Source organism: Pongo abelii, chromosome 1 (assembly GCF_028885655.2).
Source record: "Pongo abelii isolate AG06213 chromosome 1, NHGRI_mPonAbe1-v2.0_pri, whole genome shotgun sequence".
Lineage (NCBI taxonomy): Eukaryota > Metazoa > Chordata > Mammalia > Primates > Hominidae > Pongo > Pongo abelii.
Genome location: NC_071985.2, coordinates 113,232,481 through 113,250,653, shown reverse-complemented (window position 1 = coordinate 113,250,653; position 18,173 = coordinate 113,232,481). Strand labels below are relative to the sequence as shown.

Sequence of the window (18,173 nt, the reverse complement as noted above, 5' to 3'; positions counted from 1 at the left end):
TTACCATATTGTTAATTGCTCTCAAGTCATGCACAAATCTTCATCCTCTCCCGCTTGGATTTTTTACAGGAAATATAGGGCTGTTGCGGGGGCTTATGCAGGGAATAATGAGCCTTGTTTTTGTTGTTTTTTTTTTCAGATATTCTTATATAATAGGGGCAATTCTGTCTATGGCTTTCTGTCATAGAGGATATTGTTTAAAGTTGGGTAGGGGTTTCTTTGGGTTTCTAAATAAGGTGGGATTTACCAGAGAAATAGTCGTGCCTGTGTCAAGGCAGTTTTAACCTCATGGTTTATTATTATATTAATCTCTCCCAATTTGTTTGTCAGAGTAGAATACTTAAAGAGGTGAAACCCCTGTATTTCCTCAGAGCATCCCTAGTCTTCCCGAGTTGCATTCTCTGGCCTTTTCTTTTGCTTCAGCCTAAGGCAATCCCTCTTGAGGTGTCCCAGTCTTTTACAGTAATAACAGACTGGGGGGAAAGAGTTCTCAGACTGAGGGAGCTTAAAATCTTTCTGGGACTGAGAGGTTTGAGAAGTTAATTGCTTTAGCTGTAAATGCATAACTCAGGCAATCTTCTTTTTCCTTCTTTATCATAATGCGAGATAACTGGTCAGATAAGTTAACTAGTTCATTAGTTCTGGCTGTGGCCCAATTTGTCATGTGGTGTTTTACAAGGGTGGCTGAATCATCATCTAGTCTGTTCAAGAAATTTGCATTTAGTAATATATCATTTTTGGTGTTTTCAAAGCAATCAGCTGACATCCCGCAATATTGTCTTAAAGTTTATCAGAACACGTGAAATAATCTAAAACTGATTTATTTGGGTTCTGGCAGCATTGTTGAATTTTATTCCAATCCACAGCCCTTTGGAACACTGCAGGAATAATATTTAACAGAGTGGTTGTTTGTTCCCATGCGTCTTCACACCCGTCTTCTGGATTTGTGGGGGCTGATTATTGTGGCTCCATTGTGCCTTCAGGAGTCAAAGCTGCTATAGGGTCTGACCATTGTGCTTTTTCCAGCCATTCCTTAGCTTTAGCTTCTGAGACCAACATGTGGACTAGCTGATAATGATCTGAATGACCTTCATCATAGGTTCTGATAATAAGCTTACCTTCTCAGGCAAACCCAATTGGATCTTTATGGGGTCAGGAAATTCTTTATGCCTCAAAATTCAGCCTTTGACTAGGGTTGGTAGACAATTTCTGGGGTTCCCCTACCTGTTACTGGTTATTCCCATAATGAGGAAATCATGAGAGAAGTCCCTGCAGGGTCCCCCTTTCCCACATCTTCCAGATGAGACTGCCATTGGCGTTGTCAGGGAATTCTCAGTTGGTGGGGTCTTCGAAGTCAGATTCCCGACTGCCTTCTGTTGAGCAAGTGGTAAACATACAGGGGAAGGTGGGGACAGATCTGGTCTGGGAAGCTCAGAGAGGTCAGGGTAGAGTAGGAGTGTAGGTGGAGGTGGGGAAGGTGCCAAAGGGGAATTAGGAGATCCCAAGGATTTCTTTAAGAGAGATAAAATATTAGAGAGTTCTTTATTAGCATTCCTAAGTTGTTTGTTCAACTCCTGTAGGGAGATGAGGTGGTCTTCCCTACTTTTGTTACTTTCTAGATACCACTGAAAATAGTTCTCCCGTTCTGGTTGCTTGGTTTTTGTGCCTGCGTTTCCATCCTGGTTCACAGGTACACTAATTTGGGCATCTCAAAAGTTTCCCATTTAGGCCATTGCAACTTAGAATCTGCTTTAGTTACAGTGGTCCACTTGGTTAAATATTTGCATGATCATTTGCCATAAGTATTTTGCATATACCTAGCTAGAGTTCCTAAAGGGGGAACTTTATGTTTTGCAGCTGCTGGCATCTTAGAGGCCTCGTTCGCCATAATTTAGAGCTCCTCTTCAAATTTGACCAAGCTGGGACATGTGTCAGGCACAAAATGTGCTGCTTGCAGGCCTAGCTTTTCAGATCCATTACCCCTTGACCCAGTTTGGTCCACCTGTGTCATGGTTACCTGGCACAATGTGTCAGGGGCTCAAGGTGCAGGAGGGACCACTTCCTTATATGCACCTGCCGGCTGAGATTAGACCCTAAGTATGTTCTTCTGAGGGAGAAACCTATTTAAGGCACATTTTAGGGAGTGTTTCTCTCAGACACCCTCACATGATTCTGTAACCTGTGAATGCCTCGAAAGGCTGAGGGGAGCAAGTTGCTCTATTTCTTCATAGTGGAAGATTCCACACTCATGAGCTAGAGGGTTCAGAGTTGGTCAAATCCGGCAGGAGAAAGGACTGAAATATACACATACACACACACACAGAGAAACAAACAACAAAACAGTTAAGCAAAACTAACAATGATCACACTGAGCGCTCTAAGTGTAAGCAGGAAAGTAACACCAGCCGGTTGTTAATGTTAATTTTAGTCGCTTAAAAGAATTGATAAGACGCAATCCCAAACCAGTTTCTTACCTAGTGATGGGGCCCAAGGCAGAGACCACTCTCCACCGATGCAGAAGCAGATGAACTCACTTTCCTGGATGGAAGCAAGTAGAAGAACTACCACAAAAAAGGGGAGTTGTTTTAACAGCAAATAAACCTCAGACCCCTAACTGAAAAATATTAGAAGGGATCCCTGGAGGAAAGAGGTCCCTGACTTCGGCAAATCATCCTGTCAGTTTGGGATATAAAGTGCCCAAGCAGCTACCAAGCACTGAGAGGCAAATTGCCACAAGCCAGGTCACTTTCACTCAGGATCCCTGCATGGTTACCAGATGTCAGTCAAGGAAAGTGATGAGAGAAGTCTCAATCATTTTAGCAGATTCATTTGTTAAAGTTAAGGGCACATCCAGGAGACAGGTCTATGCATTTCTCTGTAGATGATTTTGAGTGTTCCAAATTCAAAGCGGGAGAGAGTGGGATATTGAGAAGCACAGTTTTTATGTAAGGGGAGGGGAGGGAAAAATAGCCATTCATGCCCTTGTCTGGCTCAATGAATCTGCACTTTTTACATAAGATGACATAAAAGAGGCAGAGGGAAAATGCAGGGAATCTGCATTATACATAAGGTAACACAGAAAACACTGGGTAGGGGAACAATCAGGTATGCATTTGTGTCTGGCAGCCTGGGTAACTGCACCTGTAAAGATAAGTTATCAATTTGCATTGCCATGATGAAGTTTTAACAGCTCACTGGAAATTTCCTTGTGGGCAAAATACAGGGGAGGCATGTAGCTTTTCATCTTGTAGCCATCTTATTTAGGCACCAAAAGCGGGAGGCAGGTTTGCATGACCCAGTTCCCAGCTTGAGTTTTCCCTTTGGCTAAATGAGTTTGGGGTCCCAAAACTTAATTTTCTTTCACAAACCTATGAGGTGAGGGTGACTATTCTCATTTTATCAGTGAGGAAACTTGTTCACAGTCACACTGATTAGTGACTAAGCCTTCTACCAGGAAGTCGGCCTTGAAAATCCTTATCTTTCCACTGAATCACACAGCCTGAACTGGTCTTGTCAGTGGTACAGCAGAGTACTGGAGCACGGGGTGCCAATTCTTGGGAGAGACCCAGCTCATTTGGTTTACCTCTTTTTGCCCAATCCCATGCAAGGGACTCTCTAGAACCCAGAAGATTCCCTGAGGAGCATCTGGAAGGGTTTGCATGCCTTACCAAATGGGCCTGAGCAGGGTAGAGAGATGCAAAAATGCATCCAGACTCCACCAGCTTCAGTGCCAATTTCCTTGAAGGTCTCTAGAACACACCTGGCTATATATGTGCTGGCCATTCTGGTTATACATAACCTTGCATTTCACCCTTTCAAATCACACAATGAGCCACACCATGGGTTCCTGGGCAAGTAAAGGGAACAAGCATGAGCTTCCCCGAAAATGTACCTTCTATTCAGCCCAAGAAGTGGAAGTCTACTATCCCACATCCCCAGATTTAACTATCTCTCTCTCATTTCTCTTTCTCTTCTTTCATTCACATCTTTTCTTCCTTTATTCTTACATTTCTTTAGCCTCTTTTCTTACCTCGATCTCCCCTTTAATCACTAGCCCTCTCATTCTTCTCAATTTCCATGAGAAAAGGAGACCAATCAAGACAAATGTGGGGACTTCAGTGATGATGTAGTCATTAACCAACCAAAGAAGCAATAGGGTTTTTTTTAAAAAAAAAAAAAACAAAAAAACACTGTCAGGGGTGTCAGGGACAGAGTTGAACTGATGCAGGTGAGGAGGTTGCTGTGGGTCCAGAGTGTGGGGAAGGGAAGCTGTCTCCCTCTGGACCTGGGTGTGACAGCAATGAAGAGAGTCACATCCAACATCAAAATGGCTTCTTTCTTACACAGGAAATGTACAGATCATTAATCAGCTGAATTTGATTATTGCAAAGGAGATAGTTTCAGTGTTTGTTCTGAAGGGAAAAAGGAAGTAATTCTGGCTCAGATGAACAAGTTTCCACCACCTTCAAAACCCCAAGGAACAGATGATCAGCACAAGCATCAGGGTGCAGTGGCCCCAGGCAGTGGGGTAAGGTGAAAAATGGAACACCCATTCTTCCCTGGCTACTGCACAAAATACAAGAGTCAGCATCCATCCAGCTCTTGTAAGGCATGCACACCATCCATATATTAATGACAAACGGCATGGGAAGGATAGGAGGGTGGTGGAATCTGGGGCAAGAGCCCTTCTCCCTTGTGTTTCAGCCTAGTGAAACCCCACACCTATAAAACCACCAGGGCAATTTTCTTCACAGGGAAGGGAAGGAAAAGGACATATCTCCAACAGGCAGCAAGGGGTGTTCGAAGAAAGAGACGAGGGAATTGGATGGGCCAGCAGTCTCAACTGAACAAGCAAAAAGGCCTTGGAGTGTTGTAGCCAACAAAATGTGCCATCCCTTCATATACCTGAGGGTGCCAGGTAGGCAGAGCTCCTGCACCAAGCTCTGCTACACCTCATGCGATGCACCACATGGGGACATCAAAGGCTCAGAGGGAAGAACAAGGAAACCTGACCTGGTGGGGACTTTTGGGTCCCTTTTCTCCACCTAGGTGGCTCTGCAGGTTACCTGGCAAGGGAATGAATGAATGCACAGGAAAGTGCTCAGCCACTGGCCTAAGGACTAGGTGTATATGAGTACAGAGAATGGAGCTAAGCTGAAGTCACTGGGAAAAGTCACAGGAGCCCATGGGGCTTGAATGAGGACTTGGATTCCTGGGTCCAGGTAGGGAGCACAGCCTGGGCAGTAGTGCAGAGGAGGATGAGGGGCATGAGGAGCCCCCTGCCCCCACCTTCTGGGAAGCGTGGACAGAGGGCAGATGAGGGAGCTCAGGTGCAAGAGTCAGCCACAGACCTGACAGGCAGGATCCAATGGTTGGGGTGGGGTGCGGAGCCCATGATGGCCTGGTGAGAACTGACAGGAAAGTGGCCAGAGGCCAACTCTTATGTGAAATCTCTTGATTTCTAAATATTAATGACTAACTCTAAATTTGAAAAAGCAGCATGAAGACCTGCTGCAGGAGGGGGATGCATGGGGTAGTGTTCAAACTGTATGTGTAATATTTCATACCTTAAAAAGTGGGTGGACAGGTGTCAGCAGCAAATCTGTTCATTCTTGGTGATATGCCACAAATATACATTATTATACCATTCTCAAATTTTCTGTATGTTTATCATAGTTTATAATTTTTTAAATAAATTAAACTTTGTTGGGGGAAAAGCATGCAAACTAACAAAACAAGTCTGCAGGCTGGACCCAGGACTAATACTTCCAATTTTCCATTTCTGCTCCCAGTTTAGTGGTCCAGTGGGGGAGATGAAATATGAGACATGTTAGGTGCTCTGCACAGTAAATGTGCAGAGTGCCATAAGAAAGGAAAGCGCTTCCAGAGGATTTATTCCCATAGGGGATTTATAGGGTCCTTGCGTTTGGGCAAGGATGACATCACCCACAGCCTTGGCAGCACCAGTATATGCAGGGATGATATTCTGGAGAGACCTGTGACCGTCATGCCACAGCTTCCCAGAGAGGCTATCCAAAGTCTTCTGGCTGGCAGTGATGGTGTGTACCGTGATCATGAGTCCTTCCACGATACCAAAATTGTCATGGATGACCTTGGACAGGGGTGCTAAACAGTTGGTGGTACAGGAGTCATTGCTGATGATCTTGAACCTGTTGTCATACTTCTCATGGCTCACATCCATCAGAAACCTGGGGACATTAGCAGCTGGGGCAGAGATGATGGCCCTTTTGGCTCCCCTCTGAAAGTGAGCCCCAATCTTTTCCATGGTAGTGAAGACACTTATGGACTCCACAATGTACTCAGTGCCAGTATTGCCCTATTTGATTTTGGTAGGATCTAGCTTTCCATTGATGACAAGCTTCCCATTCTCAGCCTTGACAGTGCCATGGAATTTGCTATGGGTGGAATCATACTGGAACATGTAGGCCATGTAGCTGAGCTAAATGAAGGGGTCATCGATGGCGACAATATCCACTTTACCAGAGTTAAAAGTAGCCCTGGTGACCAGACACCCAATACAGCCAAATCCGTTGACTCAGGCCCTCAACTTCACCATGGTGTCTCAAGGATGTGGCTGGAGCAAAACAGGACAATGTGGCCGCCTGTGGAACAGGAAGAGAGGAGAACTAGCTACAGCATATTATTTAACACATGGTTATCATATCGAGAAAGTCTTCACAAACTCTGATGCCAATAGTGTATGGCTCAGATTGGCATCACTTTACACAGCATGCTGAAATTCCCTGAGCATGTAGACAATTCAGTTGTCTCAGTATCACTTCTTTAAAAGACTATCCTTTTCCTTCATTGAATTTACTTTTGTCAAAATCAAGTGGCCATAAGAATTTAGGCCATTAACTCACACATAAGCAAAAATTCCCTCAAAATTGATTATAGGACTAAATGTAAGGGTTAAATTATGCACATCTTAGAAGAAAGCATAGATTAACATACTCATGATCTTGAATTAGGCAAAACCCCAACTTTTCCTGGGCAAAGGGAAAAAGTTTAAAAATGAGACATGATCAAACTAAAAATGTTTGCATTTTGAAGGACATCAATAAGAAAATGAAAAGATAAGCCACAGACTAAGAAAAAAATTTTGAATCATGTATTTGATAAAGAATTGTATCTAGAATATAAAATACACTTACAATTAAACAACAAAAAGATAAATAACCCAATTTTAAAATGGAGAAGATATTTGAATAGCCATTTCACCAAAAAGGTGTAGGAATGGCCAATAAAGCACATGAAAAGATGGTCAGCATCATCAGTCAGCAGGGAAATGCAAATCAAAACTACAATGTGATACCACTTCTTACCCACTAGAATGCTATAATAAAAAGGAAAGACAGTAACAATTGGAGGAATTGAAAACACAATGATGTGAAAAATTGAAATACTCATGCATTATTGATGGGACAGGCAGCCACATTGGAAAACAATTTGGTAGTTTCTTAAAACATTAAAGATACATTTCCATATGACCTAGCAGTTTCACTCCTACCTGTCTACTGCAAAGAAATAAAAATGTATGTCAACACGACAAGTGAATGTGAATATTTATATCAGCTTTATCCATAATAGTCCAAAAAGTGGAAACACATTGAAAGTCTATCAACTGATAAGTGAATCAACTAATGGGAGCCATCCATACAATTTAATAGGATTTGACACCTAAAGGGAACGAAATATTGATACATGCTACAACATAGATGAACCACAAAAGTATATTAGCTAAGTGAAAGAAGATGGATACAAAGGACCACATATTTTATGATTCTATTCATATGGTGTCCAGAAAATCAAATCTGTGGAGTCAGAAAATCAATTAGGGGCTTCCTAGAGCTGGGGGGTTTGGAATAAGGGGTGGCAACTGATGAGCATGAGGAATTCCTTAGGAATGAAAGAAATGTTCCAAAACAGGATTGTGATGATGGTCACACAACTCTAAAATGTTACTAAAAGTAATTGAACTGTGCCTTAAAACAGGTGAATGTTATGATATGTCAATTATGCCTCAGTAAAGCTGTTTAAAAATAAAAGAAAGTTGGTAGTTTGGCTTGCATCAGTCTTGCCCTTTGTTTTATTTCTCATTTTCCTAAAGAAAGTGAGATATTTATTGGTTTAAAGAAAGCTTATATTTACTGGTTCCACTTAGAGACTCCAAGAGAGACACTGGTTGGTCTATTAGCCTCCAGAACTCTCAACAGCTGAGGGAATGAGCGATACTGTCCTGAAGGAGATGAGGGCTATCTAAGGTGCACTCCAGCACCTGCTACAGCAGACAAAGGCCTGCGATGCACCTGGGTGGCCTCAGACAGTGCTCCACAAGTCTCAGCAAGACCCAGGGCCTGTAGCTAGTTCTGATAGCTTCAGAGAACAAGCTGCTACATCTTGCAGCACAAGGCCAACCTTTCCTAGGCAAGTGGGTTTGAAGCACTGGTAGTCACGTTCCAAGTATTAAGTGAATGTCTACAATGTGGGAAGAGGGCAAGACCCAGAGTGCAGTTTCAAACCAAGTCATTGGTAGAGTATGACTTCCAACAACTTCAGAAAGCATTCTTTTCAAGTGCTTATGGCATTTTCACCAACATAGACCATATGCTGCAACATAAAACAAGTCTCAATATATATCCAAGGATCAAAATCATACAGAGTATATGCTCTGGCCACAATAGTATTTAATTAGAAATCTATAACAATAAGATATCTAAAAAACTCCCAATCCTAGAAAACAAGCAACATACGTTGAGTAACACTTTGGTCATAGACGAACTCACAAGAAAAAATGCGAAACATCATTAACTGAGTGATGATAACCCAGTGCATCAAAATGTTGAATACCGCTGACACAGTGCTTAGAGAGAAATTTACAACTTTAAATGCCTATAGTGGAAATGAGCAAAGGACTAAAGTCAATTATCTATGCTTTCATCATAAGAATACTGAAAAATAAGAGTATAATAAACCCAAAGTTAATAAATGTAATCCAATTATGAAAATCATGAAATATAAAAAAGAACAAACAATAGAGAAAATCAACAGTTACTTTTTCTGTACATCATGCACAAAACTAAATTTTAAAATGATTTTATATTTAAACATATATCCAGAACCACAGAGATCTTAGAAGAATAAATTATGACAACATAGGAAATTGAAATAGAAAATGGGAATTCTGTGGGAATAAAAATCAGAAAGTCGTTGCCTATGAGATTGATTGGGTGAAGGGCAGGGAAATAACAGGGAACAGTTGGAAAACAACTTTATGGAGTGAAGGAAATGGTCTATATCTTCTTTGAGTGGTACTTACATGGGCATATATAACTGTCAAAGTTCATTGGCACTGAACACTTAAGATCTGGGCATTTTAATGAATACAAATTACATCTTGATTTTTTAAAACAGAGGAAAGTGTTTTAGGGAGCTTATGGTAGTGATATTGGGCAGTTGTCAGGCATAGGCTACAGAAGCATTCACAGCATATTCAGTTCAGGAATTTGCTGAGAATAGTTTTGCAGCCAAAAATATGGGATAAGTTCAGACATCTATGATAAGAGTCACTGGGTCATACAACCAGAAATCCCCACTCTTGTGGTACAGGCCATATAATTAAGCAGTTATCACTAGATAGCTTCCCTTCAGTGACGTTCTTTGTCTAGGAATCCAGAGCTCTCCAGGGGAAAATTGCAATTGAGGTTTTGGATATATTGGGTAGGAGAGAAAGTCACCTCACATAAAATTTAGTGATTGGAGCTGTCAACATTGCAAATTTCTAGACCTTGCAAGACAGGAACAACATCTCAAATGATAGTCTGAGAGAGGAGATAATGGGCTAATGTGGATTTCCTTCCAAATGTATTCACTGCACAAGGTCAGAATTCACATTGCACTTGAAGATTTCTCCCAGTCTACTTTAAGCTCACAGATTGCAGATCCCAGAGAGCTGGTATCAACTGACTCATGCCCTGTTAAGTCTAAACCCAAGACTCTTTATCACATTGCAGCCTTGAATTTCTCTTTCTGTTCCTGGGAGATTAAACTTCTCTTTCTGTTCCTGGGAGATAAAACTTAAAGGTCACTATTCTTCTGAGAAAAGGGATCCTGGAGGAGCAGAGAGCAATGAGTTTGTGGCAGGAGTTCATGGTGATAATGGCTGAGCCAGAAGCCACAGTGCACAAAGCTCCAGGCTTGCCTCAAAGGATGAGGCGACCAGCACCCTGACTACTCTGTCCAGCTATTAATAATCTAACTAATGGTTAGAGCTATTTCGTTTTCCTTCAGCTACTTCTGGCAATGGTGAGGATATGGAAGTTTTGCAAAAAAAAATGGTGGAAGTAAAAAGGCATCTGTGTGAGTGTATAAATATCCGATCTCCCTTTTTAGCCCTCTCCAGGGGCACCCTAGAATAAGATCTTCTCCCCAGCATCTTCTGTTTCCTGGAGAGTGTTTCCTGCTACCTTGGATTGGCCATGACAGGCTGGAGCTGCCTTGTGACAGGAGCAGGAGGGTTTCTGGGTCAGAGGATCATCTGCCTGTTAGTGGAGGAGACAGAGCTGAAGGAGATCAGGGCCTTGGACAGGGCCTTCAGACCAGGATTGAGGGAGGAATTTTCTAGTAAGTAAACTTGAGTCATAGTTGTGGCTCCAGCTTAAACCCTGCATGGGTGTGGGGAGGTGGACCTTGTCTAGCAAGTTATGGAAAGTTGTAGCAAAATCTAGGCCAATCCCACATCCAAAGTCATCAAAAAGGAAATATTAAATAGCATAAAATGTCATAGTGTGAAATATACTGAATGGAGTGTCCAGAGACTGGATTCTGGCCCTGACCCAGAACTTGAGAGGCAGCCATCTCAGCCTCCAGGCCTCTCTTCTTCTATTAAGAAAATCCTACATCTGTTCTCTTTCTTGCCTATATAACTCTTTTATGTCTGAAGCTTTTTGTCTTGGCGATTGCTTTGCAACATTCACAAAGGACACCATTACCCTAAAGACCTCACCAGTGGGTCCTGCCTTTCTAGACTGTGCTGGACTTTGTTTTGTTTGGAAGCTTCCTTAGGATTTTTAGTGAAGGCAAAATAAAAGGGAGCAAAAGTAAAGATGAGTGTATAAGTGTTTGTGTGGTTTGTGTGTGTGTGTCAGAGAGAGAGAGAAAAAATGAGGAGGAGAGAGAATGAGAAAGTCAGTGAATGAATGAGAAAGAGAGAGGATAGGAGAGAGAGAGGGCATCAGTGTGAGAGAGAGAGTGTGCATAAGTGCACAGCACAGAGCAGAGACAGAGTAAGAGGCAGTATGAGGCCAGATATGCCTCATTTAGATTTCTTATAAATGGCTTTTTTTAAACCATTTCTCTCTGTTGCTCAATACCCCAAAGGAATTGATTGCAGAATTTGCTGTAGCAACTCCTTGTGCAAATAATCCCATGAGGAAGGTACAAAATGGGTCACATCCAACTGGACAATGAACCCATCAAGGTCTAGAAACATAAAGTTACTTGCCAATGCCATCTGATCAACGTATAGCAATGCTTAGGCCAGAGCTTCCTTCCAGAGGCTCCATCACTTGGCCATTAGGTTGATGCTTGGCAAAGTGGGTCTTCAGACTCTCTCTCTGCCTCTTTGTGTGCCCCAAACCAATTCCCTGTCCACCTCCTGAACCCAGGGGATTGGGGAGACTGTGTGTCTATATGTGGGCTCTGGCTGCCCAGAGGGGGCTCCCCTGCCCACAGAAAAGCCCCCACTTGACAGCACTCAGGACCACACCCAATGATCTACTCTTCTTTCACTCTTCTCTGACCTCTTCAAATGTCCGATTTCCTCCACCTTCTGTTTTAATGGTGTCTTTGATTAACATATGACCAATATTAAATGTTTGTAATCTTTATATCTCACCAATATTTGTGCTCTAACACCTGATACCAGAAAAAACAAACAAACAAGCAAAAGAAAAAAAACAATGCTCAGCCTAAGGGAACCATTCTCCTATGGTGAAAATTCAGAAGGTATAATAAATAGGCAGGGGCCTGCATGAAGATAAAAACAGAGAAACTTTTCAGTGTTCTTTCTGTGTCAGGCACTGTGCTAAACATTTTGCAAGTGTCGACTCATTTGCTCCTCATAACAACCCTATGAGATCGGTTTTTTATTATCCTCCTTTCTTACAGATGAGGAGACAGCCAGAGAGAGGTTAATTAACTTGTTCAAGGTTCCGCAGTTAGAATATGGTAAAGCTGGATTTGAACACACGCAGTCTAGTGCAGCATCTGTGCGCTTAAGCAGTAGTTAGTCTAGCAGCTTCTAGAAGGAGGAACCTATAGCTCCATCAACAAAGTCCCCTTTCCTGGTGCCTCTTGATCCCTGCAAACTCGTTCGCAAAGAGTCCTTTTATCTCTGCTTTGGACTTCTTCCGCTTTGAAATAGCAATTTCTTTGAGCCAGTCTGTGTGAAGTTGGCAGCAAAGGAGAAGCAGAGGAAGGCAGCAGAGGAAGGCAGCAGAGAAGGGAGAAGAGGGGGAAATACAACCAGAGAAAATTCCACTCTCAGGCTGTTACCACCTCCTCCCCAGCAGCCTCTTCCCTGACTCCTCCCAATGCAGGCCTTCTTGGAGTTGCTTGACTATGGGAAGGGGCTGGGAGTAGACAAAACATGGCACAGGCATTAGGAGAGTAAATGGTCCCGCCTGTACCCCAGAAAGGAATTTCTCCAGCCTTGATTTTTTTCACTCTGAATTTCACTCTTACAATTCTTTGGACTTTGTTGCCAATTTCAGTTAAACTAGCTTATTCTTACTCTTTCTCAGAAAAGTTGATTCTAAACAGCCAGTCCTGCACCCGGGGTACAGAATACAAGGCTTCTGGTGGGATGGGCAGGTTTGAGCCTTACTAGAAGCCTGACCTTAGATCTGTCCTTTAACTTATCTGAGCCTCAGTTTCCTCACCAATAAAGTGGGACTCAAAATACCTACCTCACAAGATAGCTGTAAAAGGAAATAAGCAAGCTGTGAGCCGTATGCAGATTATAAAGCACAAATGAGTGTAGAGTATTTATCTGAGCTCCATGTAGCATGGTGTTCATTTTGTGGGCTAATTCCGGGTGACAACTTTACTGGCAGCATCACTTCCTGTGGATTTCCGAGGAGCCTGAAGATATGGATGTTGTATCCGCTGCCCTTGGCTAGACACTAGACAGCTGGGATGTTAATTCATTGGCGGCTAACTCATTTTCAGCATTGCTATCTGCTTTTGATGATATCTGATAATAGTTTTTCAATAACATTCATCATTTACGCCCATCCTCAATTCCCTAGTAATGGCTCCACTCTCCTCCCAGTTGCCCAAGCAGGAAACCATAGGGGTGATTTTATCTTCTTCTTTTCCTCTCAGCCCAGCTCCAATAGGTACCAGGACCTTCAAGGTAAGGTCTCAAATTCTAACCTGGTGTATCTCTCCCCTCCTCTGCTTCCACTGCTGGACTCTGGTTCCAGTCCTCATCTAAACTTTGGCACAGACATTCTGATTAATCTCTTGATCACCTGGCTTTCTCATTTTCCCTATACCAGTCCGTTTATATCCTCAAGCCAAGGTTAACTGCCTACACCACAACTCTGCCTCTGTTTCTCTCTCTCTTTTTCTTCCTTTTTTTTTTTTTTTTTGAGAAAGGGTCTTGCTCTACCCCCCAGGCTGGAGTGCAGAAGTGCAATCTCAGCTCACTGCCACCTTCACCTCTTAGGCTCCATCCATCTCCATCCATCTTTCTGCCTCAGCCTCCTGAGTAGTGAAGACTATAGACAGATGCCACCACACAGGGCTAATTTTTGTATTTTTAGTAGAGACGGAGTTTCGCCAGGTTGTCCAGGCTGGTCTCAACCCTCGAGGTTCAAACCATCTACCCGCCTTGGCCTCCCAAAGTTCCAAAAATTGCTTACTTATATTTGCAATGCAAAAAGAAATAGGCATGAGCCGCGCCACACCTGACCTGTTTCTCTTTTATTCCAAATATCAATAAGCATTTTTCTTTGACATGATGCTGGAGACCCAAAATCATGATTCCATACCTGATTCCTCATCACCTACAAAATTAAATTCACTTTTTCCCTCTTATACCCAACTCTCCACAATCACCCTAGGCTCCTTAAGAAATTTGGTGAGTCTCCACAACTCTAGCAATGCTTATATTCTAGGCACACCTGACAGCTCACTGCTCAGATTACTTTTCTGAAATGAGATCAGGTAGAAACAGATGTTTGCTCTTTCCTAGTAAACTGCTGCACATGCTGATTTCTGTGCCTTTGTTTGCTTGTTCTTTCCATTGAATGTATGCCCTCCATTCTAACACCCCACTCTAACCGTCCTTGAGCACTTATGTAACATCACCTTTATCAGAAAACTTCTCAGCTAGATAGAGAAATCATTCCAATGACCTAACCTCTGCTCACACAGAACGCCAGAACAAGACCAAGCTGACAGTGCTGGAAGGAGACATTCTGGATGAGCCATTCCTGAAAAGAGCCTGCCAAGATGTCTCGGTCATCATCCACACCGCCTGTATCATTGATGTCTTCGGACTCACTCACAGAGAGTCTATCATGAATGTCAGTGTGAAAGGTAGGGTAGCCTGGGGAGGAGATAAAGCAAGGTGGGGAAATGAGGATCAGAAAGAAGGACAGGAAGGAAAGAGAAGTCTATCCATTGAACACCTGCTGCGCTCTGGGCCAAGTGACTTTGCTGATCACTACCGACTGGGGGAACTCAAGGCTGATATTTTCAGTTTTATAGAAGAGAAAACTAGGACTGAGCAATGACAAGTAACTTGTCCAAAGTCCCACAGTTGAGTAAGTAAGTAAGTAGGAGAGTTCGACTTTAAACTCACTCCTGTGTGACTCCAAAGGCTGTGGAAGCTCTTTCTACTGTGGCCCCAGTCAAAAGTCAACTGATCTCTGACTTCAGATTCTTGAAATCCAGCTACCCATTGGCTCCCCGGACCAGAATCTGACCTTCCAGGTGCCATCATAGTCATCATTTTGAACCTTGTGTGTAGGCTGATGAGAACATTCAGAGTCTTCCTGCCCACCTCAAAGAAGAAATCCTCTCGAGAGAACTAGCAAAGCTGGTTCACAGAGGTCTGTCAGGACAGAATTATCCAGCACATGCCTTCCCACAATATTTTCTTAACAAAAAGAGTTTCCCAGTTTCCAGAATACAATCTCTTCAGCTCACCACAGGGTCTGCTATTACATAGCTGTTTCCAGCCAGGTGCCCAAAGTGCACCCTCATTCAATCCTCATCCGTTAAATGCTTGGTGGTCTTTCTGAATCCTGGCTTTCCAACCTACTTTAAATTCAGACACATTTCCTTAAGGAATCTTCTAATGAACTCTCACTCTCTTATCTCCAGAGCCCAGTCTTCAGCACTGCAGCACTCCAACCCCTGGCCTGGCCCTCCACATTCAGTCTACTCAAACTCCTTTTCTTTTTTTTCTTTTTTTTTTTTTTTGACAGAGTTTCGCTCTTGTCACCCAGGCTGGAGTGCAATGGCACGATCTCTGCTCACTGCAACCTCCACCTCCCAGGTTCAAGCAATTCTCCTGCCTCAGCCTCCCAGTGTATCTGAGATTACAGGTGCCCACCACCATGCCAAGCTAATTTTTTTTGTATTTTTAGTACAGCGGGGGTTTCACCATGTTGGCCAGGCAGGTCTTAAATTCCTGACCTCAGGTGATCCACCCGCCTCTGCCTCCCAAAGTGCTGGGATTATAGGCTTGAGCCATTGCACCCAGCCTCAAACTCCTTTTCTAAAGCAACTAATTGCTTTTGAGTCTCCAGCACCACCTAAAAAAAAAAAAAAAAAAAAAAAACCCTTTCCAGTTGCTACTTACCCATACCTCTAAGCATCCCTACAATGCAAGGAGGATGCTAAGAGTAACCAGTTTTTTATTTTAATTCCTGCTCTCCACAGCTCCATACAAGAGGGGATATGAAATGACAAGGAAAGTGTTAGAGACATCTGTTTCCTAAAACCATTATCACTCCCAGGCTTAGAAAATACTTCACAATGTTGATCAATTCCCCCTTGAAGGTAAACTAACTCCAAATTTGCTCCCTCATTAGATTAATTTTTGAAAGCCTGAGAAATTCAAATTGCACTTGAATTTAAATTTAGAGACTTTAAATTGGGAGCCTCTTTCCCAGGGAACACACAATCAGGAAAAGAGTGTGGGTCTCCAGCATGTTCCCACAACCCACTGTTTACTCAGTGACTCCAGAGATGGTCCTTGTGACAAAGTTCTATTAGTCCTCAACAAAATGAGGAAAATGCCAACAATTTCATGTATATTGAAGAGTGTATATTGCCTGCATACTGTGTATTTGTGTGTGTCATGTGAACTCTTCCACTGCCCTTTTCTGCCTAAGGACTGGGACTATCCACATACTCAGAGTATTTTTAAATTTTAAACGATCTGTCTTTAATGGTATTGATGAAAAATCATAACTTTTCAATGTCTTTACTTGGCAAAACAAAGAGTGATAACCCTAGGTCATTTTCCAAAATTAAGGTACACACACACACACACACACACACACACAAACGTCCTTGAAACCCAAAAGTCTAAAAATTCTTGCTCTCCAGAACCCACATGTCAGTTTCTTTTCATTTTTGTGATTTTCCTATGGCTGTAGTGTGGCCCAGTGTCAGTCAGAGCCACAGAAGAATGTATCCTGAGTCTGTTATAACAACTGCACTTGGGAGTGGGGAGTGGGGCACATGGATCTGTACATGTGTTTGGCCCTCCCTTAGGGATACTTCCTGACACTGAAAGCATGCTCTTTCTGGGCTGGTACCCAGCTCCTGTTAGAGGTCTGTGTCCAAGCTACTGTGCCAGTCTTCATCTACACCAGTACCCTACAGTTAGCCAGGCCCAACCCCTACAAGGAAATCATTGAGAATGCCCATGAAGAAGACTGTCTGGAAAATACACGCTCCGCTCCATAACCATACAGCAAAAAGCTTGCTGAGAAGGCCGTGCTGGCAGCTAATGGGTGGACTCTGAAAAATGGTGATACCTTGTACACTTGTGCCTTAAGACCCATGTATATCCATGGGGAAGGAAGCCCATTTCTTACTGCCAATATAAATGAGGCCCTGAACAACAATGGGATCCTGTCGAGTGTCAGCAAGTTCTCCACAGCCAACGCAGTCTATGTTGGCAACATGGCCTGGGCCCACATTCTGGCCTTGAGGGCCCTGCGGGACCCCAAGAAGGCCCCAAGTGTCCTAGGACAGTTGTACTACATCTCAGATGACACGCCTCACCAAAGCTATGATAACCCTAATTACATCCTGAGCAAAGAGTTTGGCCTCTGCCTTGATTCCAGATGGAGCCTTCTTTTACCCCTGATGTACTGGACTGGCTTCCTGCTGGAAATAGTGAGCCTCCTGCTCAGGCCAATTTGCGCCTATCAACCACCCTTCGACTGCCACACAGTGACATTGTCAAATAGCATGTTCACCTTCTCTTACAAGAAGGCTCAGCGAGATCTGGCATATAAGCCACTTTACAGCTGGGAGGAAGCCAAGCAGAAAACCATGGAGTGGGCTGATTCCCTTGTGGACCAGCACAAGGAGACCCTGAAGTCCAAGTCTCAGCGATTTAAGGATGACAGAGATGTGCATGTGGGCATTGTTAGGAGATGTCATCAAGCTCCATCCTCCTGGCTCCATACAGAATGTGACAAGGGCATAAGCCCAGGTCCTGCTGCCTCCCTTTCACACAATGCCCAACTTATTGTCTTCCTCGTGTCATCAAAACCTCCCCATTCCCTGGCCCAACCAGAAGCTTTCTGTCCTAATCATATACCAGAGGACAGACAATATGATTTGCTTTTTCCAAATCTCAGTGGCTGATTCTGAACAACTGTGGTCTCTTTTATCTTACGGGTCTCTTTTAACTGCTAGAGCTCCATTTCTCCTCCTAAATGAGAAAGGATTTCTTTTCTTTTAAGTCTCCTATTTCTTCACACAGTTCAAGGAAATGAGCAATAAATGTTTTCATGCTTAACCTGGAGGGAGGTATGGTTTCTGTTAATACATACTTTCCTCCTTTCCCTTTCATTTCCAGGTATCACCATCTCCAACTCAGAAGAGTAGCATGA

General features: G+C 43.1%; 1 protein-coding gene and 1 pseudogene across 1 annotated transcript; one reads left to right on the top strand and one right to left on the bottom strand.

The window, feature by feature from the left end:
* Positions 1-5,830: 5,830 nt before the first annotated feature.
* LOC100453019 (glyceraldehyde-3-phosphate dehydrogenase-like) lies at positions 5,831-6,621 on the bottom strand (annotated as a pseudogene).
* Positions 6,622-10,499: 3,878 nt separating this feature from the next.
* LOC100455460 (3 beta-hydroxysteroid dehydrogenase/Delta 5-->4-isomerase type 1-like) lies at positions 10,500-17,984 on the top strand. Its single transcript, XM_054528763.1, is given in 3 exon segments — positions 10,500-10,644; positions 14,464-14,628; positions 16,841-17,984. Coding segments are annotated over 3 exon segments (1,395 nt in total). The 3' UTR covers positions 17,926-17,984.
* The last annotated feature ends 189 nt before the right edge of the window (positions 17,985-18,173 follow it).